General features: G+C 52.3%; 1 protein-coding gene across 2 annotated transcripts in view; it reads left to right on the top strand.

Moving 5' to 3' along the window:
• Positions 1-13192, top strand: part of Gli2 (GLI family zinc finger 2) — a 216741-nt gene extending 203549 nt beyond the window's left edge. For both annotated transcript variants that reach the window (NM_001107169.2, XM_039090669.2), the window contains 5 exons: positions 1472-1621; positions 2568-2732; positions 4812-5093; positions 6797-7133; positions 9224-13192. In NM_001107169.2, coding sequence (NP_001100639.2) covers positions 1472-1621; positions 2568-2732; positions 4812-5093; positions 6797-7133; positions 9224-11610 — 3321 coding nt within the window. In that variant the 3' untranslated portion in view covers positions 11611-13192. The remainder of the gene's footprint in view (positions 1-1471; positions 1622-2567; positions 2733-4811; positions 5094-6796; positions 7134-9223) is intronic.
• The last annotated feature ends 765 nt before the right edge of the window (positions 13193-13957 follow it).

The following is a 13957-nucleotide window of genomic DNA, read 5'->3' as shown; positions in this document are numbered from 1 at the left end:
ATTATTAACAATTTGTCGCTAAGTAAACCAATAAGAAAAAAATGAAAGGCGTAGCCGAGAAGCATTTTTCTCATTTGAAAGGCTTTATGAATGGAAAGGGAGGCTGATAGGAGAAGATTTTTCTGGAAGTTCAAAGGGCTGCTGTTTCGCAGGCTCCCAAGGTGGTGTTATCTGTGCTTGACAGTTGGGATGCCGCACAGGGCGTCGGGCCAGTGGCCTTTCATCTTCCAGGACGAGGTGCTGCCAGAGCCAGCCACTGGGCTCCTGGAGAGCTGTGTAGATTGCAAATGCGTTTGTCTGGGAGAGACTACAGCACCTGAGTTTACGTTTTCCAGGAATACCTGGTAAAAATATAGAGGCAGAAGTCAGGCAGTGGCTTTGCTGTCCCCTTGGCTGACCCAGTCACTCGTCGAGGCTCTTTAGCCCCAGGGTCAGCCTGGCAGTATGCCTAGAGTCCAAAGCTGAGAGTCAGGACCTAGCTGTAGCCTCCCTCAAAATCAGAGCTGAGCAAGCTGTTTTCCACTGATAGGATACCTCCTTTACACATCTTGGAAGCCAGGTATGTCTGCCTCACTGCACACTTAGCCAGCAGCTGGTGCTTGTACCTCAGGAACATCGCCATAATCACTGTGTTCCCCCATGGGTCAGGCCCAGAGCCTCAACTGGGGTGTGTGGGCTGCCTTCAATCATCAGTAAATTTAGAGGAGAGCAGTGGTGCACTGTCTACACTCCCAGAACTGGGGAGGTGGAGACAAAGGCTCCCTGAATCTCACTGGCCCTTGATCTTGCTGAATTAGTAAACTCACATTCATGGAGAGACCCTGTCTCCGAAAACCCAGGTGGAAAGTGATAGGAAGTCACCCTGTGTTGACCTCCGGCCTCTGTGTGCACCCGTATACACAAGCACATACACATACAAACATGAACACATTCATATGCCACACAGAAGTATTTGGAAGGGGTTGGATCCAGGGTCTCATGCGTGATAGACAAGCATTTTACCATTGAGTACACCCCCATGCCCTGTTGGCCATGTCCCCGGGGGCAGGAGCCATGTCATTCCACCCCCACCAAGGCCATGTGGGACTCAGTTGTCCTCAGCCCCATCCATGTGTGTGCTATGTACATATATAAGAATGCATGTACACTCAAGTTTGCGCATGTGTACACCCACACCTCCCCTCAACCCCACACCTCCCCTTCCCCCACACGCCTCCCCTCCCACATACACTCCCCCTCCCCACACACACACATACACAGCTACTGCCGTGCTCCTCACCAAGGATGGGTATTCTGTGTATGTGCCAGGGTAGAGGCTTTGGGATGGGATGGTGGTCTCCTGAGGGCAGGAGGTGGTCTGTGCAAGGAGGGGCTCTGCACACAGGACGGAGCCAGCCGAACAGAGAGCGAGCAGTGGGAAGTGGCTCGTACTCGCCTCCCCACCCCTGCCCTGTCTCACCCTCCCCTGCAGCACATCAACAATGAGCACATCCACGGGGAGAAGAAGGAGTTCGTGTGCCGCTGGCAGGCCTGCACGAGAGAGCAGAAGCCCTTCAAGGCCCAGTACATGCTGGTTGTCCACATGCGCAGGCACACGGGTGAGAAGCCGCACAAGTGCACGGTGAGCCTCCTCCCCCTGCAGAGCCGCTTGGACACAGCCGTGCCCTGTGTACCTCGGACAAGAAATGCTTGCCTAGCCCATGGCCGCAATGACTGAGCGAGCCTCCTCCTGCTTTGTTTCTTCTAAGAGTTTGGCAGGAGTAGGAGACAAACATAGCTTAGCCGGTGAGAGGGCTCACCCGACATGTGTCAGAACCTGACTTCCATCCCCAGGCCACACACACTGAGTGTGGTGGTGCATGTGCATAACCCCCAGCCCTTGGGACATGGAGGCAGGAGGGTCAGAAGTTCAAGGCCTTCCTTAGTTAGCTACATAGTGAGTTTGAGGCCAGCCTGGGCTACATGAGATCCTATCTCAGAAATAAAACACAACAGCAACTGGAAAGATCACAGAGTGTTCAACTCTTCCCGTGGACCCAGGTTCAATTCCTGGCGTCAACACGGTGGCTTTCCAACCTGCTGTAACTCCAGGTCCAGAGGATCCATCACCCTCTTTTGGCTCTTAGGACACCAGGCCTACATGTAGTGTGCAGACATGGGTACAAACAAAACACCTGTACACATAAAATGTTTCTAAAAATCTTTCAAAACGAAAGACAGTTAATAGTAAGAACCAGACTATGGAGAAATCAGAACTTTCATGTGCTTCGGACAGGTGTATAAAAAAATCGTGAAGAATTGGACAGCTTATAAGTGTGTGCTTTTGTTCATGTCAATATCACACATACATACGTGCATGCATGCTCCTGTATTTCACAGTGAAGCCCTTTGATTCGTCTGAGTTTTATACTGCAGCCTTTCCTAGAAGAGAGAGTAACTGTCATTACTAAAACACATGCTTTGGGGTGCACGAGTGGGAATGTATGCCACAGGAGGGGGCAGGGAAGGAGTCTAGCTGCCTGATGTGAATCTGGAGTGTTCTCTCTGACCAGTCCACCTCTTTCCAGTTTGAAGGCTGCTCAAAGGCCTACTCTCGCCTGGAGAACTTGAAGACACACCTGCGGTCCCACACAGGGGAGAAGCCCTATGTGTGTGAACACGAAGGCTGCAACAAAGCCTTCTCCAATGCCTCGGACCGTGCCAAGCACCAGAACCGCACTCACTCCAATGAGGTATGCATGACTGGGGTGTGCAGAAACGCATGCATTGCTGCTGATGTATGTAAACACATCGCCACTGGCTAGTGGATAACCCTCTTCTAGTTTCATTTCTATTTCTGTGGTAAAATACCCTGACTAAAAGCAACGTGGAGAGAAAGGGACTCAGGTCAACTTACAATTCCAGGTTAAGGTCTATTGTGGAGAAGTCAGGTCAGGAACTTCAGTTAATCATATTCATTGACAGTCAAGAGCAAAATGAATGCATGCATGCTTACTTGCTTGATTGCTTGTACTCAGCTCCATTTCATACAGTTCACATCCTAGGGAATGGTCTGCCCACAGTGGGCTTCCAATTATCAATCAGCTTATTTAAGACAATACCCCCACAGACATGTCCACAGTCTCTCACTGAGACTCTCTGCCCGCGTGATTCGTAAAGCTAGGTAAAGCTAGCTAGCACAAACCACTTGCCAGGTGCCCCTCCCCCATCTGCTTCTCTGGCTGCTGAATGGATTCCGCTGCACATAAGGAAACCAACACTCAGAGGTGACACAGTCTCTTAGATGATGTCACAGGCCTACTGGCAGGCCTACTAGGCACTCTGTGAAGCTGTGAAACCATCCTAGGCCACTGTTTTATTCACAAGTATGTGTGCCCCTATAGAACAGATACCCCAGTGTTATCAGTATTTGGCATATGCGACAGGCAGCTCCTACTGCAGAGGCTAGTGCTGCTTGGGCTCCACTAGGCCACCAACTGTCTGCCTAGAGCAATTGGAGCCCTCAGACAGGCCTGAGAGAAGGAACCCAACTCCCTGGTCCCTGCTCGGCTATACAATTTCTGTGGTTCAAGCAGACCAGAGAACTTTTTATATATATATATTATACGTACATTTATATATTTATCATGTGTATATATATATATATATGAATATTTTGCATCATGCATGTGCCCAGCCAGAAGAGGAAGGTCAGATCCCTTGGAACTGTAGTTACAGATGGCTGTGAGCCACCACATAGGTACTTGGAATTGAACCTCTGCAAGAACAATAAGTGATCTAAACCACAGACCTATCTCTCCAGACCTGGGAGAAAGAATATTTCTAACAGCTTAGAAGAAAGAAAGAGACCTTGCTTCAGTGCATGTTAGAAATGAGAGGCATGCCCAGAGGCCTCTGGACCCCTTGAAGCCATCCTCTCGGGGAGAAGTATGGATATACATATATGTGTGCACTTATGTAGATAGGCAATGTGGGGACATGTGTGTATTTATATGCGCACTATAGATGTGGGAGTGAGGTATGTTACATGTTTATATATTAATGGATTAGAAGATTGGTGTGTGTGTGTGTGTGTGTGTGTGTGTGTGAGAGAGAGAGAGAGAGAGAGAGAAGCATATGTCTGTGTTCATGTGTATAAGTATGTTATGTTCATGTAGATATAGGAACATGTATACAGGTATGGAGGTATTTACATGTGTGTTGTGCGTTTGTGTGTGCATGGTGGGGTGCGTACATGGAGTGTATGTGGGGCCAAGTGTGGGGTTGTAGGTATATCTGTGTTTGTGTGGATATGAATGAGGGTGGTGTATATGTGTAGATGCATGTATGTATGTATGTTATGTGTGTGTGAAGACATGTGTAGGGTTAGGTACATTAGGTGGTGGTTTCTGTCTGTAGATTTGAGTGTGTACAAGCCTAGGACAGAAACAAGATGTTTGGATGCTCAGGTGTGCCCCACAGTGGCTGGATGACTACAAGTTTCCTTAGTCTATCTGCTTTCAGTGGAGTCTAATGAGATTGACATCCCTATCTTGGGGGAGCATGTGGGTCTTTCCCACATGGTTTCTGATCCTTTGTCTGGAGTTATTTTGACACTGTATCCTCTCTGCATGCAAGGCTAGTATACAAGGCAGATGGGAAGGCCAGGCTCTTACAAACTTGACCCACAGACTATGAATGTGTTAGAGCGCTTGCCCCTGTGCCAGCCAGGGCTGCCAGGGAATGTGCAGTGACTTCAGAACAGCTATAGCACCCACTCGGAGTTTGTCCTTGGGTCCCTGTCCATAACCCAGGCCTGGCTGTCTTCCTAGAAACCCTACATCTGTAAGATCCCAGGCTGCACTAAGAGGTACACAGACCCCAGCTCACTCCGCAAGCATGTGAAGACCGTCCACGGGCCAGATGCCCATGTGACCAAGAAACAGCGTAATGATGTGCACCTCCGTGCTCCACTGCTCAAGGAGAATGGGGACAATGAGGCCGGTGCTGAGCCAGGTGGCCGGGGACCCGAGGAGAGTGTGGAGGCCAGTAGCACCAGTCACACTGCGGAGGACTGCCTGCATATCAAAGCCATCAAGACAGAGAGCTCCGGGGTAAGACAGAGCTGGGTGCTAAGCTGGTGCTCAGCTCTTCAGAGGCCTAGAAGCCCAGCCTCCTCTTGAGGGTCCTGCTAGAGCACCCCCTTCTCAGAACAAAACACTGCCCCATCTCATTTATCACCTTGTACCCCCTCATGAATCCTTTCTCCTTTCCTTTGCCTTCTCTGACCCAGCTCCTGCTGGGCAACTGAGGCCGGGGCTGGGAAACGCCCTTCCTCAATGGTAGTCTGCACAGGATGAATTTGCCTCTCCTCCAGTACCCGGGTGCCTCTGTGGATCCCCAGCCCTCTGTCCCTGTTTGTGTCCTCCCCGCTCTAGCCTGTGTTCCTTCTGTTCTAACCACCTGTTCTTTGTCTCCACCTCTTTTTCCCAACTGTACCTCCCCTAAGGATAGACGCTACTGAGGTGAGCAGAGGAATGGGGTGGGGGTGGGAGCACCCAGGGAGAGAGGGTGGGCCCTGTGTTGTTTCAGTGCTCATGGCCAGGCAGAGGTTGAACTGGCTTTCAGAGAGACAGGTATCGGGTGGCACCATGGGAATAGGTAGAGAGAGGTAAGCAGTAAAAATAAGGCTGGCAGGTATGGGGAGCAAGGGAAGGTAGGGGTGATGTATGTAGATCAAGGGAGAGCAGGGGTGAGTCTGGACTAGATGGAGCAAAGAATTGTCGCAATGCTTGTTGGAACCGGCTCCGCTAAGTTCGGCATACAGTGCAGGGAAATCATCCAACCCAGAGATGAGCCTCAAACTACTGCATCTAGAATTTGCTTCCCAGCCCAGACCTCAGGCAGCACTAGATGTTGTAGGGTTCTGTGGTGTTCCTTGTTTATGTGCCTGCCCCACCCCAGCACAGAGGGAGGGTGGAGAACCACATGTTCTAGTTTCATTTCCGTTGCCGTGACAAAGACCCTGAGGAAAAGCACGGCAGAGCAAGTGTGAGGTGAGGATTTGAGTTACATTCCTGCCCACCATTTTTTTGGGGGGAACTCAAGCTGCTAGGCACATCACATCCACAGTCCCCAGCAAAGAGAATGTGTGTGTGTCATGGTCTGCTGCTGTGCTTGGCTTCACTCTTAGACAGTCCAGGACACACACAGCCTGGTGCCACCTGCACACTGCCTAGGTCTTCCCACACTCAATCAACAGTTAAGACAGCCCTCCACAGACATGCACACAGATTCCTTATTAAGAATCTCTTCCCAGGTGATTCTTGCTTGAGTCAAGTTGATAGCCTGCCAGTTTGAAGTGGCCATGCAAGCAATGGCCACACCCCAGAGCTCCCTGCTCTTCACTCTTTGTCCTCTTGAGCACCTGTCCCTAACCTGCGCAGTAGAAGGCAGCTGGCCAACCAGTCCCCAGGGTTCTGTTATCCCCCATTTCACTGTGCAGTGCTGCGTTGAATACCTTCTCTCTGGATCAACTTAGTCTCCTTCTGCCTACAGTACAACAAATCCTGGCACATGCTGTTACATGGAAGTCAGTCTGGGTCAGTATCGTAGTTGAGGAAAAGGGCCACAGTTAGACTTAGTCATCTTATACAAGCACACAAAGAATGGGTTGCAAGTGTCCCTTTAAAGTAGTTCCCTGATTGCTCGTGTCCCTGCCTAAGAACACGTGACCCGGTTTGAATGTGGGATGGTTCACAGGACCGGGCGACTTCTCATGATCCCTGAGCCTGTGTCTTCTACCTTGTCCCTACAGCTGTGCCAGTCCAGCCCCGGGGCCCAGTCATCCTGCAGCAGCGAGCCCTCTCCCCTGGGCAGTGTCCCCAACAATGACAGTGGCGTGGAGATGCCGGGGACAGGGCCCGGGAGTCTGGGAGACCTGACAGCACTGGACGACACGTCTCCAGGAGCTGACACATCAGCCCTGGCTGTACCTTCCACTGGTGGCCTGCAGCTGCGCAAACACATGACCACCATGCATCGCTTTGAGCAGCTGAAGAGAGAGAAGCTCAAGTCTCTAAAGGATTCCTGCTCGTGGGCTGGCCCAGCCCCACACACCCGCAACACCAAGCTGCCTCCCCTTCCAGTGAATGGTGAGTGAGGTTTAACAGGCCCTGGTGGGAGAGAGCCTGGGGCTGTTTCCTTCAGGCACCATGCATAGTCTGTCTGGCTGCCCACAATGGGGCAGAGAAGATGGTTCCAAGTTCTTGGTGTCTTATTTGATCAAAGAGCTGAAGAAGCCCACGAAAGTAGCAAGACAGAAAAGTTTTATTCAGAATCGAACGAACCATGAGTGCATGACTAGTTGGAGGCCCAAGAGTACCCAGGTATTGCCTTGGGCTTCCTCTAGGAAGTCTAGAAAGAGGAGGAGCTAGTTGTTAGGGGAGGGGTGTGGATGGTCTTTGGGTTTGATTGACAGGCTTAGGTTATGTAAACCTTAGTTCTTTGGTCACGCTCTAATTTTAACTATATGCACACCCAACCATATACAAGTATAACCTGATAAATGGAGGGTTTTCCCTAAACGTTCATTCAAAGGATAGAGTTTACGTTACTGCACTTGCACCTCAAGCAAGTTCAAGCTGGATCGACCTGGTCCCTTGGTTATAGGTTGTATGACTGGCCTCTAAAGATTCCTAGGGGTTGGTAGGGAACTAGAGGTCCCTGCCAGGTTCCTTATTTTGGAGAGGGGTATGAAGGTATGGAGAGGGGTATTTTGAAGGGGTATTTTGGAGAGGCTTGCCCCTTCACTAAGCTGCAAATACGGAGATGCTCTGCTGGCAAAGGGATGTGAGCGGTGTGATACAATGATGCCCAACTGCTAAGCCTTCCCTTCACTTGCCTGCTTCAACTCTGCCTTGTGCTGCGTGGAAAGGAAGCCGGCTCAGAGGAGAAGGTACCCCACCCAAACCCCAGCAGTAAGTGGACTTAGCTCAGGTCTGTGCAGCCCCAAAGCTCATGGTGTTCTCCATGCAGCGTGCCACTGTCAGCCTCTGAACATAGGCTCCTTCCTTACTTGGCCAGTCAGCATTTAGGGCATCGTGGCAAAGGCTCAAGGAAAGGAGAGCAGAATGCTCGCCATCCCAAAGGACGGAGGGTCAGATTCACATGCAGAGCAAGCCCTAGAGCACCAGAGCACAGCTGGGTTACTGCTGGCCTGAGGAGGTGCCTTCCATGAGGAACGAGCAGGGGGGCTTCTCAGAGGATGTGGCCTTGTGCTCAGCAGGCTCTTTTTATCTCCCAGAGCACCTCTGGAGTGCTGCTGGGCACATAGACACCAGGCCGCCCCGCATGGTGGTGTCCATTGGCACACCACCTGCCCCACTGTTGGAAGGATTCCTGCCCGAAGGCTATGAACTTTGCAAGTCTGGGATCTCTTGGACTGCAGACAGCTGCCTGAGCTCAAGTCATGACTGTTCATAGGGAGTGTGACCACCTTTTACCCAGCCATAAAGTGCTGTGAGAGGCCTTGACTAGCCTCTGCAGTCTTGGGCTCGCTTCTCTTCTGCCTACCCTAAGATCGGCCTGTACAACATAGAGAGACCCAGCCTCAGAACAAAGCAAATGCCGGATGCATAGCTCAGCAGGTAGAGTGCTAGCCTTGCACGCATGCACACGGCCCTGAGTTCAGTGCTCAGCACCAGATCGACAGCGCGTGGTGGTGCACACCAGTAACCCCCAGCACTCCAAAGGTAGAGGCAGGAGGGTCAGAAGTTCAAGACCTTGGGTCTTCAAGCCAAGGCCCTCCTGAACCCTGCTGTCAGTAACCCCATCCTCTGTGCAGATGCGTGTTATGTAGCTAAAGAAACTGGGGTGGCTTCTCTGTCCTGCCCTGGCTGTCCTGGAATTCACCCTGTAGACTAGGCTGGGCTCAAACTCAAGAGATCTGCCTGCCTCTGCCTCCCGGCTGCTGGGATTGTGTGTACCATGCCACCTGGTTCCCTTCTTCCCCTCCTATACCCAGAACTCTTCTACTGTCCAGTATCTGCTATGTACCTGGCCTTGCGCTAGGCCACCAGGATCAGTCTGGTCCAGGGGGTTGGGTAGAGGAACTGGTTACTAGTTCTGCTGCCTCTACTGGACTAGATGTAAGTGATCTTTTGGTTTTGGGAAACAGCCTAGGGAGTCTATGCCCTGTGGAGCACAGCCCTTGGCCTCCTGTGACCCCTCCGTTCTTCCCTAGGTTCTGTTCTGGAAAACTTCAACAATACTGGGGGCTGTGGACCAGCGGGACTGCTGCCCAACCAGCGGCTACCAGAACTGACAGAAGTGACCATGCTGAGCCAGCTGCAGGAACGGAGAGACAGCTCCACCAGCACTATGAGCTCAGCCTACACCGTGAGCCGCCGCTCCTCCGGCATCTCCCCATACTTCTCCAGCCGCCGTTCCAGCGAGGCCTCGCCTCTTGGTGGCATACGCCCGCACAATGCCAGCTCAGCGGACTCCTACGACCCCATCTCCACAGACGCCTCTCGGCGCTCCAGTGAGGCCAGTCAGTGCAGCGGTGGTGGCCCCGGGCTGCTCAACCTGACACCCGCACAGCAGTATAGCCTGCGTGCCAAGTACGCAGCGGCCACAGGCGGGCCACCACCCACGCCACTGCCGGGCCTCGACCGCGTCAGCCTTCGTACCCGCCTGGCATTACTAGATGCTCCTGAGCGTGCACTGCCAGGCGCCTGCCCACAACCTCTGGGGCCACGGCGTGGTAGCGACGGGCCTACCTATAACCACGGCCATGGCTATGTAGGTGCGGCTCCTGCCTTACCCCATGAGGGGCCTAACGGCAGCACACGGCGGGCCAGCGACCCTGTGCGGCGACCTGACCCCCTTGTTCTGCCTCGAGTGCAACGTTTCCACAGCATCCACAACATGAATCCAGGTCCGCTGCCCCCCTGCACTGATCGGCGTGGCCTGCATTTACAGAGCCACCCCAGCGTAGATGGCAGCCTGACCCGCCATGCCTACTCTCCGCGACCCCCTAGCATCAATGAGAACGTGGTGATGGAAGCCGTGGCTGCTGGGGTAGAGGGTGCCGGGCTAGAGTCTGACCTGGGGCTGGTGGAGGATGACCTCGTGCTGCCAGATGATGTGGTACAGTACATCAAGGCTCACACAGGTGGTGCCTTGGATGACAGCACACGGCAGGTGTATCCCACAGAAGGTACTGGCTTCCCCGAGAACTCTAAACTGCCCAGTCCCGGGCTACAAGGCCACCGCAGGCTAGCGGCTGCCGACTCCAACATGAGCCCTTCTGCTCCTGGGCTGGGAGGCTGCCAGCTGAGCTACAGCCCCTCCTCCAGCCTCAACAAGAGCAACATGCCTGTGCAGTGGAACGAGGTGAGTTCTGGCACCGTGGATGCCCTGCCCACCCAGGTGAAGCCACCCTCTTTTCCTCAGAGCAACCTGGTTCAGCAGAAGCCAGCCTTTGCCCACTATCCAGGCTATAGCCCACAAGCCCTGCAGAGCGGCTCTGGAGGTCTAGACAGCACCCAACCACACCTACAGCTTCGAGGGGCCCCCTCTGCATCAAGAGGGAGCTACACGCAACAGCCTCGACTGCCAGCTACAGGCAGTCAGTGCCTGGGTGTAACTGCAGCCATGAGCCCTCAGGCCAACTACAGCCAAACCCACCACCAGCTGAGTCCAAACGTCGTCAGTGGATCTCTGAACCAGTTTGCCCCCTCCTGCAGCAATATGGCAGCCAAGCCTAGCCACCTGGGACTCCCTCAGCAAATGGAAGTTGTCCCCAATGCCACCATCATAAGTGGCCATCAACGGGAACTTGGGATTGCCAGTTCATCCCTGGCTGCAGTGTCACAACCTCACCCAGTCCTGGGCTATCCCCAGCAGGACGGCTACCAACAGGTCTCTGGCCTTCCGTCATCCCATCAGCCTAGCTTCATGGAGTCCCAGCAGAACACGGGCTTTGGTCTCATGCAACCTCGGCCGCCCCTGGAGCCCAACACAGCTAGTCGTCACCGAGGAGTACGTTCTGGCCAACAGCAGCAGCAGCTGTATGCCAGGACCGCTGGCCAAGCCGTGGTCACATCAGCCAACCAAGAGACAGCAGAAGCTATGCCCAAGGGAACAGCAGGGACCGTGGTATCCCTAACTCCTCAGCCATCTCAGGACACAGGGCGGTCACAGGACCAGAACACGCTCTACTACTATGGCCAGATCCACATGTATGAACAGAACGGAGGCTGCCCAGCCATGCAGCCCCAGCCGCCACAACCACAAGGTTGCTCAGACAATATCCAGCCTGAACCTCTGCCTTCACCAGGAGTCAACCAGGTGTCCAGCACCGTGGACTCCCAGCTCCTGGAGCCCCCCCAGATTGACTTTGATGCCATCATGGACGATGGCGATCACTCGAGTTTGTTCTCTGGTGCACTGAGCCCAAGCCTGCTCCACAATCTCTCCCAGAATTCCTCACGCCTCACCACACCCCGGAATTCCCTGACACTGCCCTCCATCCCCGTGGGCATCAGCAACATGGCTGTTGGGGACATGAGTTCCATGCTCACCAGCTTGGCTGAAGAGAACAAGTTTTTAAACATGATGACCTAGAGGCTCCTGGCACAGCAGACCTGAGCAACGTTAACTTCTTGGAGTACGAGGGTCTAATCTAGTCTCCTTGTCCAAATGTGTTAATTAGGCCTGAGAGGGTTGGGAAGTGGCTGGTTCAGACTTGCACATATTTTAAGAAAAGATTTAGGGGCATCCTCTCCGCTCTTCGGCCTATTTTTCGGGACACTCAAAAAGTCATATTTGGAAAGAAACTCGTTTACATGAAGCTTGCCAGTCTTTGGTGTCTATGAGATTACTAGGTTCTGGCTTTTTCGCCTCTATTATTCAGTTAATGAGAGAATACTTTGGCCAAGGGCTTTCTAAGTACATGCCCAAAGAGGGGAGGGGAGCCACTTTGGGTTTGAATCTGAGACCATGCTGGATACTCTCTCTTCTGAGAAGATCGGTTTGCCATTCTACCACCTGCGAGGAAAAGGGATCACTGCTTCCCCTGGATGCATCCATGAAGTTCGCCAAGGTTGCTCCCCACAGAGGAGGAAGGTGCAACCCCTGGGATATCATGGCGTCTCCTCAGTTACTGCTAGCATCTCCACTCCTTAGGCAGGGTAGGACCAGCAGATTTCCTGAGTGGAGAAGAATTAGTAAAACACATATTTTACTATGGGGGTGGGGGGCTCTCCTGGCCTGTTTACAGTGTTCTAAAGTGTACAGTGAAGCCCTCCCAGGAAGAGGACTTGTGTCTACATACTTGGGGTTTCTGTGGACTAGGAATGGACAGGGCCTCAAGGTGAAAGAGGCCTTCCCCAGGCAAAGGAGGCCGTGTGTTTACCCGCTTCTGTTTCTCCAGTGCACTATCTGACCACTCTCCCGTGGGAGATTCTAGGGCTCCTCCACACAGTGCTGGTGGCCAGCAGTCAGTACTGAACCACCACATGCAGCGTCTGTACTTTCTGGTCCCCTGACCTCTCTGGCACCGACCTGTGATGACATGCATGATGTTTGTGGTTGGGCAGGAGGGTGAAGGGATTGATTCTTGGACTTTGAGGAACTCTGGACTGAATTTGCTTGTTCAGTATGGCCTGGCCCCAGATAAGAAATGATATATGGAAACTGACTCCAAAAAGAATCAGTCCAGAGTGCACTGCAGGGTGGAACCATGACTCTTCCCACACATATGTCCACATCCCAGACCTGTCCCTCTGAGTTAATAGAAACTTTGCCAAACCAAACCTCACCACTCAGAGCTTCCTTCTGGCCGTGGCCTTGGCTGCAGTGAGGAACTTCTTAACAGAGTCTGGACCCCCTGTGTCCCGGGGCAGCAAACTTCTCTGTTTACAATCCAGAGACAGAACCAACTCTAAATGACAGCTCTGGGCCATGCCCATGGGTCTCTGGTTCTCATGGTGTGGGCTCACTGCCTGGCATAGACCCCAGCTCCCCTTTCTCTATCTGTATCTATTTTGTGTAGACATCGTCATGCCTGAATATACTGTGGATGAATCGTCCAGCCAAATTTATATTGCCAAACATTTTTAGCTTTTTCTACATGCTATAAATTGAGATGACACGCTCAACTTGTAAATAAGTCTTTTTTTGTACATTAAAAATAATTTTTTCATAATTTATCTTGTCGATCTGCTTTTCTCCTGACAGTAGTTAATGAGAATCCAGGCAGTAAATTTGATGCATTTGAACAAAACATAGGCTGTAATTTTTTCATAACAGTGTCAAAACTGACTACCCCACCTTCACCCAGACGGGCTTAATTCAGAATCATTTACCGACTGTTTGCTTTCTGGCACCTTGGGGTGGGGGCAGACAGGTCTTGACAGTTTGCCAAGACTGAGACACTCGTGGGCTCAGCTCATGAGACATGTAGCCGAAGTCCTAGCATGCCAGATCTCTGTACAGACCCGGGCACAGTCTGTGGTTTTGGTGATGATACCCATTTTGGGTTGGGGCTGTTTGGCTACTTCCTCATGCGATAGTCAAATAGACAAAAGCAACTTAAGGGAGGAAGGGTTTGCTTAGGGTCAAAGTTCAAGGGTACAGTCAGTCTGTCCTGGTGGGGAATGTATGGCAGCAGGAGCGTCAGATACTTGGCCACATGGCTTCCACAGTCAGGAAGCAGAGGAAGTCTGTTGATGGTCAGCTCGCTGTCTTCCTTTCAGTCCAGGACCCCAACTGGTACAATGGAGCTGCCCGTGGCTAAGGTAGGTCTTCCCAGCTCAGTTTACCCAATAATCCTTCACTGACACGCCCACACGCTTGTTTTCCTTGTTTTCTGATGATCCTAGAACCCATCAGGTTGACTTTGAGATCAAATATCTAGGGGAGTGAAGGGTGGGAAAGAGGGCAGAGCCCCAAAGTCAGCAAAAGAGAAATG

This window comes from Rattus norvegicus, chromosome 13, assembly GCF_036323735.1.
Source record: "Rattus norvegicus strain BN/NHsdMcwi chromosome 13, GRCr8, whole genome shotgun sequence".
Lineage (NCBI taxonomy): Eukaryota > Metazoa > Chordata > Mammalia > Rodentia > Muridae > Rattus > Rattus norvegicus.
This window is presented reverse-complemented; position numbering and strand designations above follow the sequence as displayed.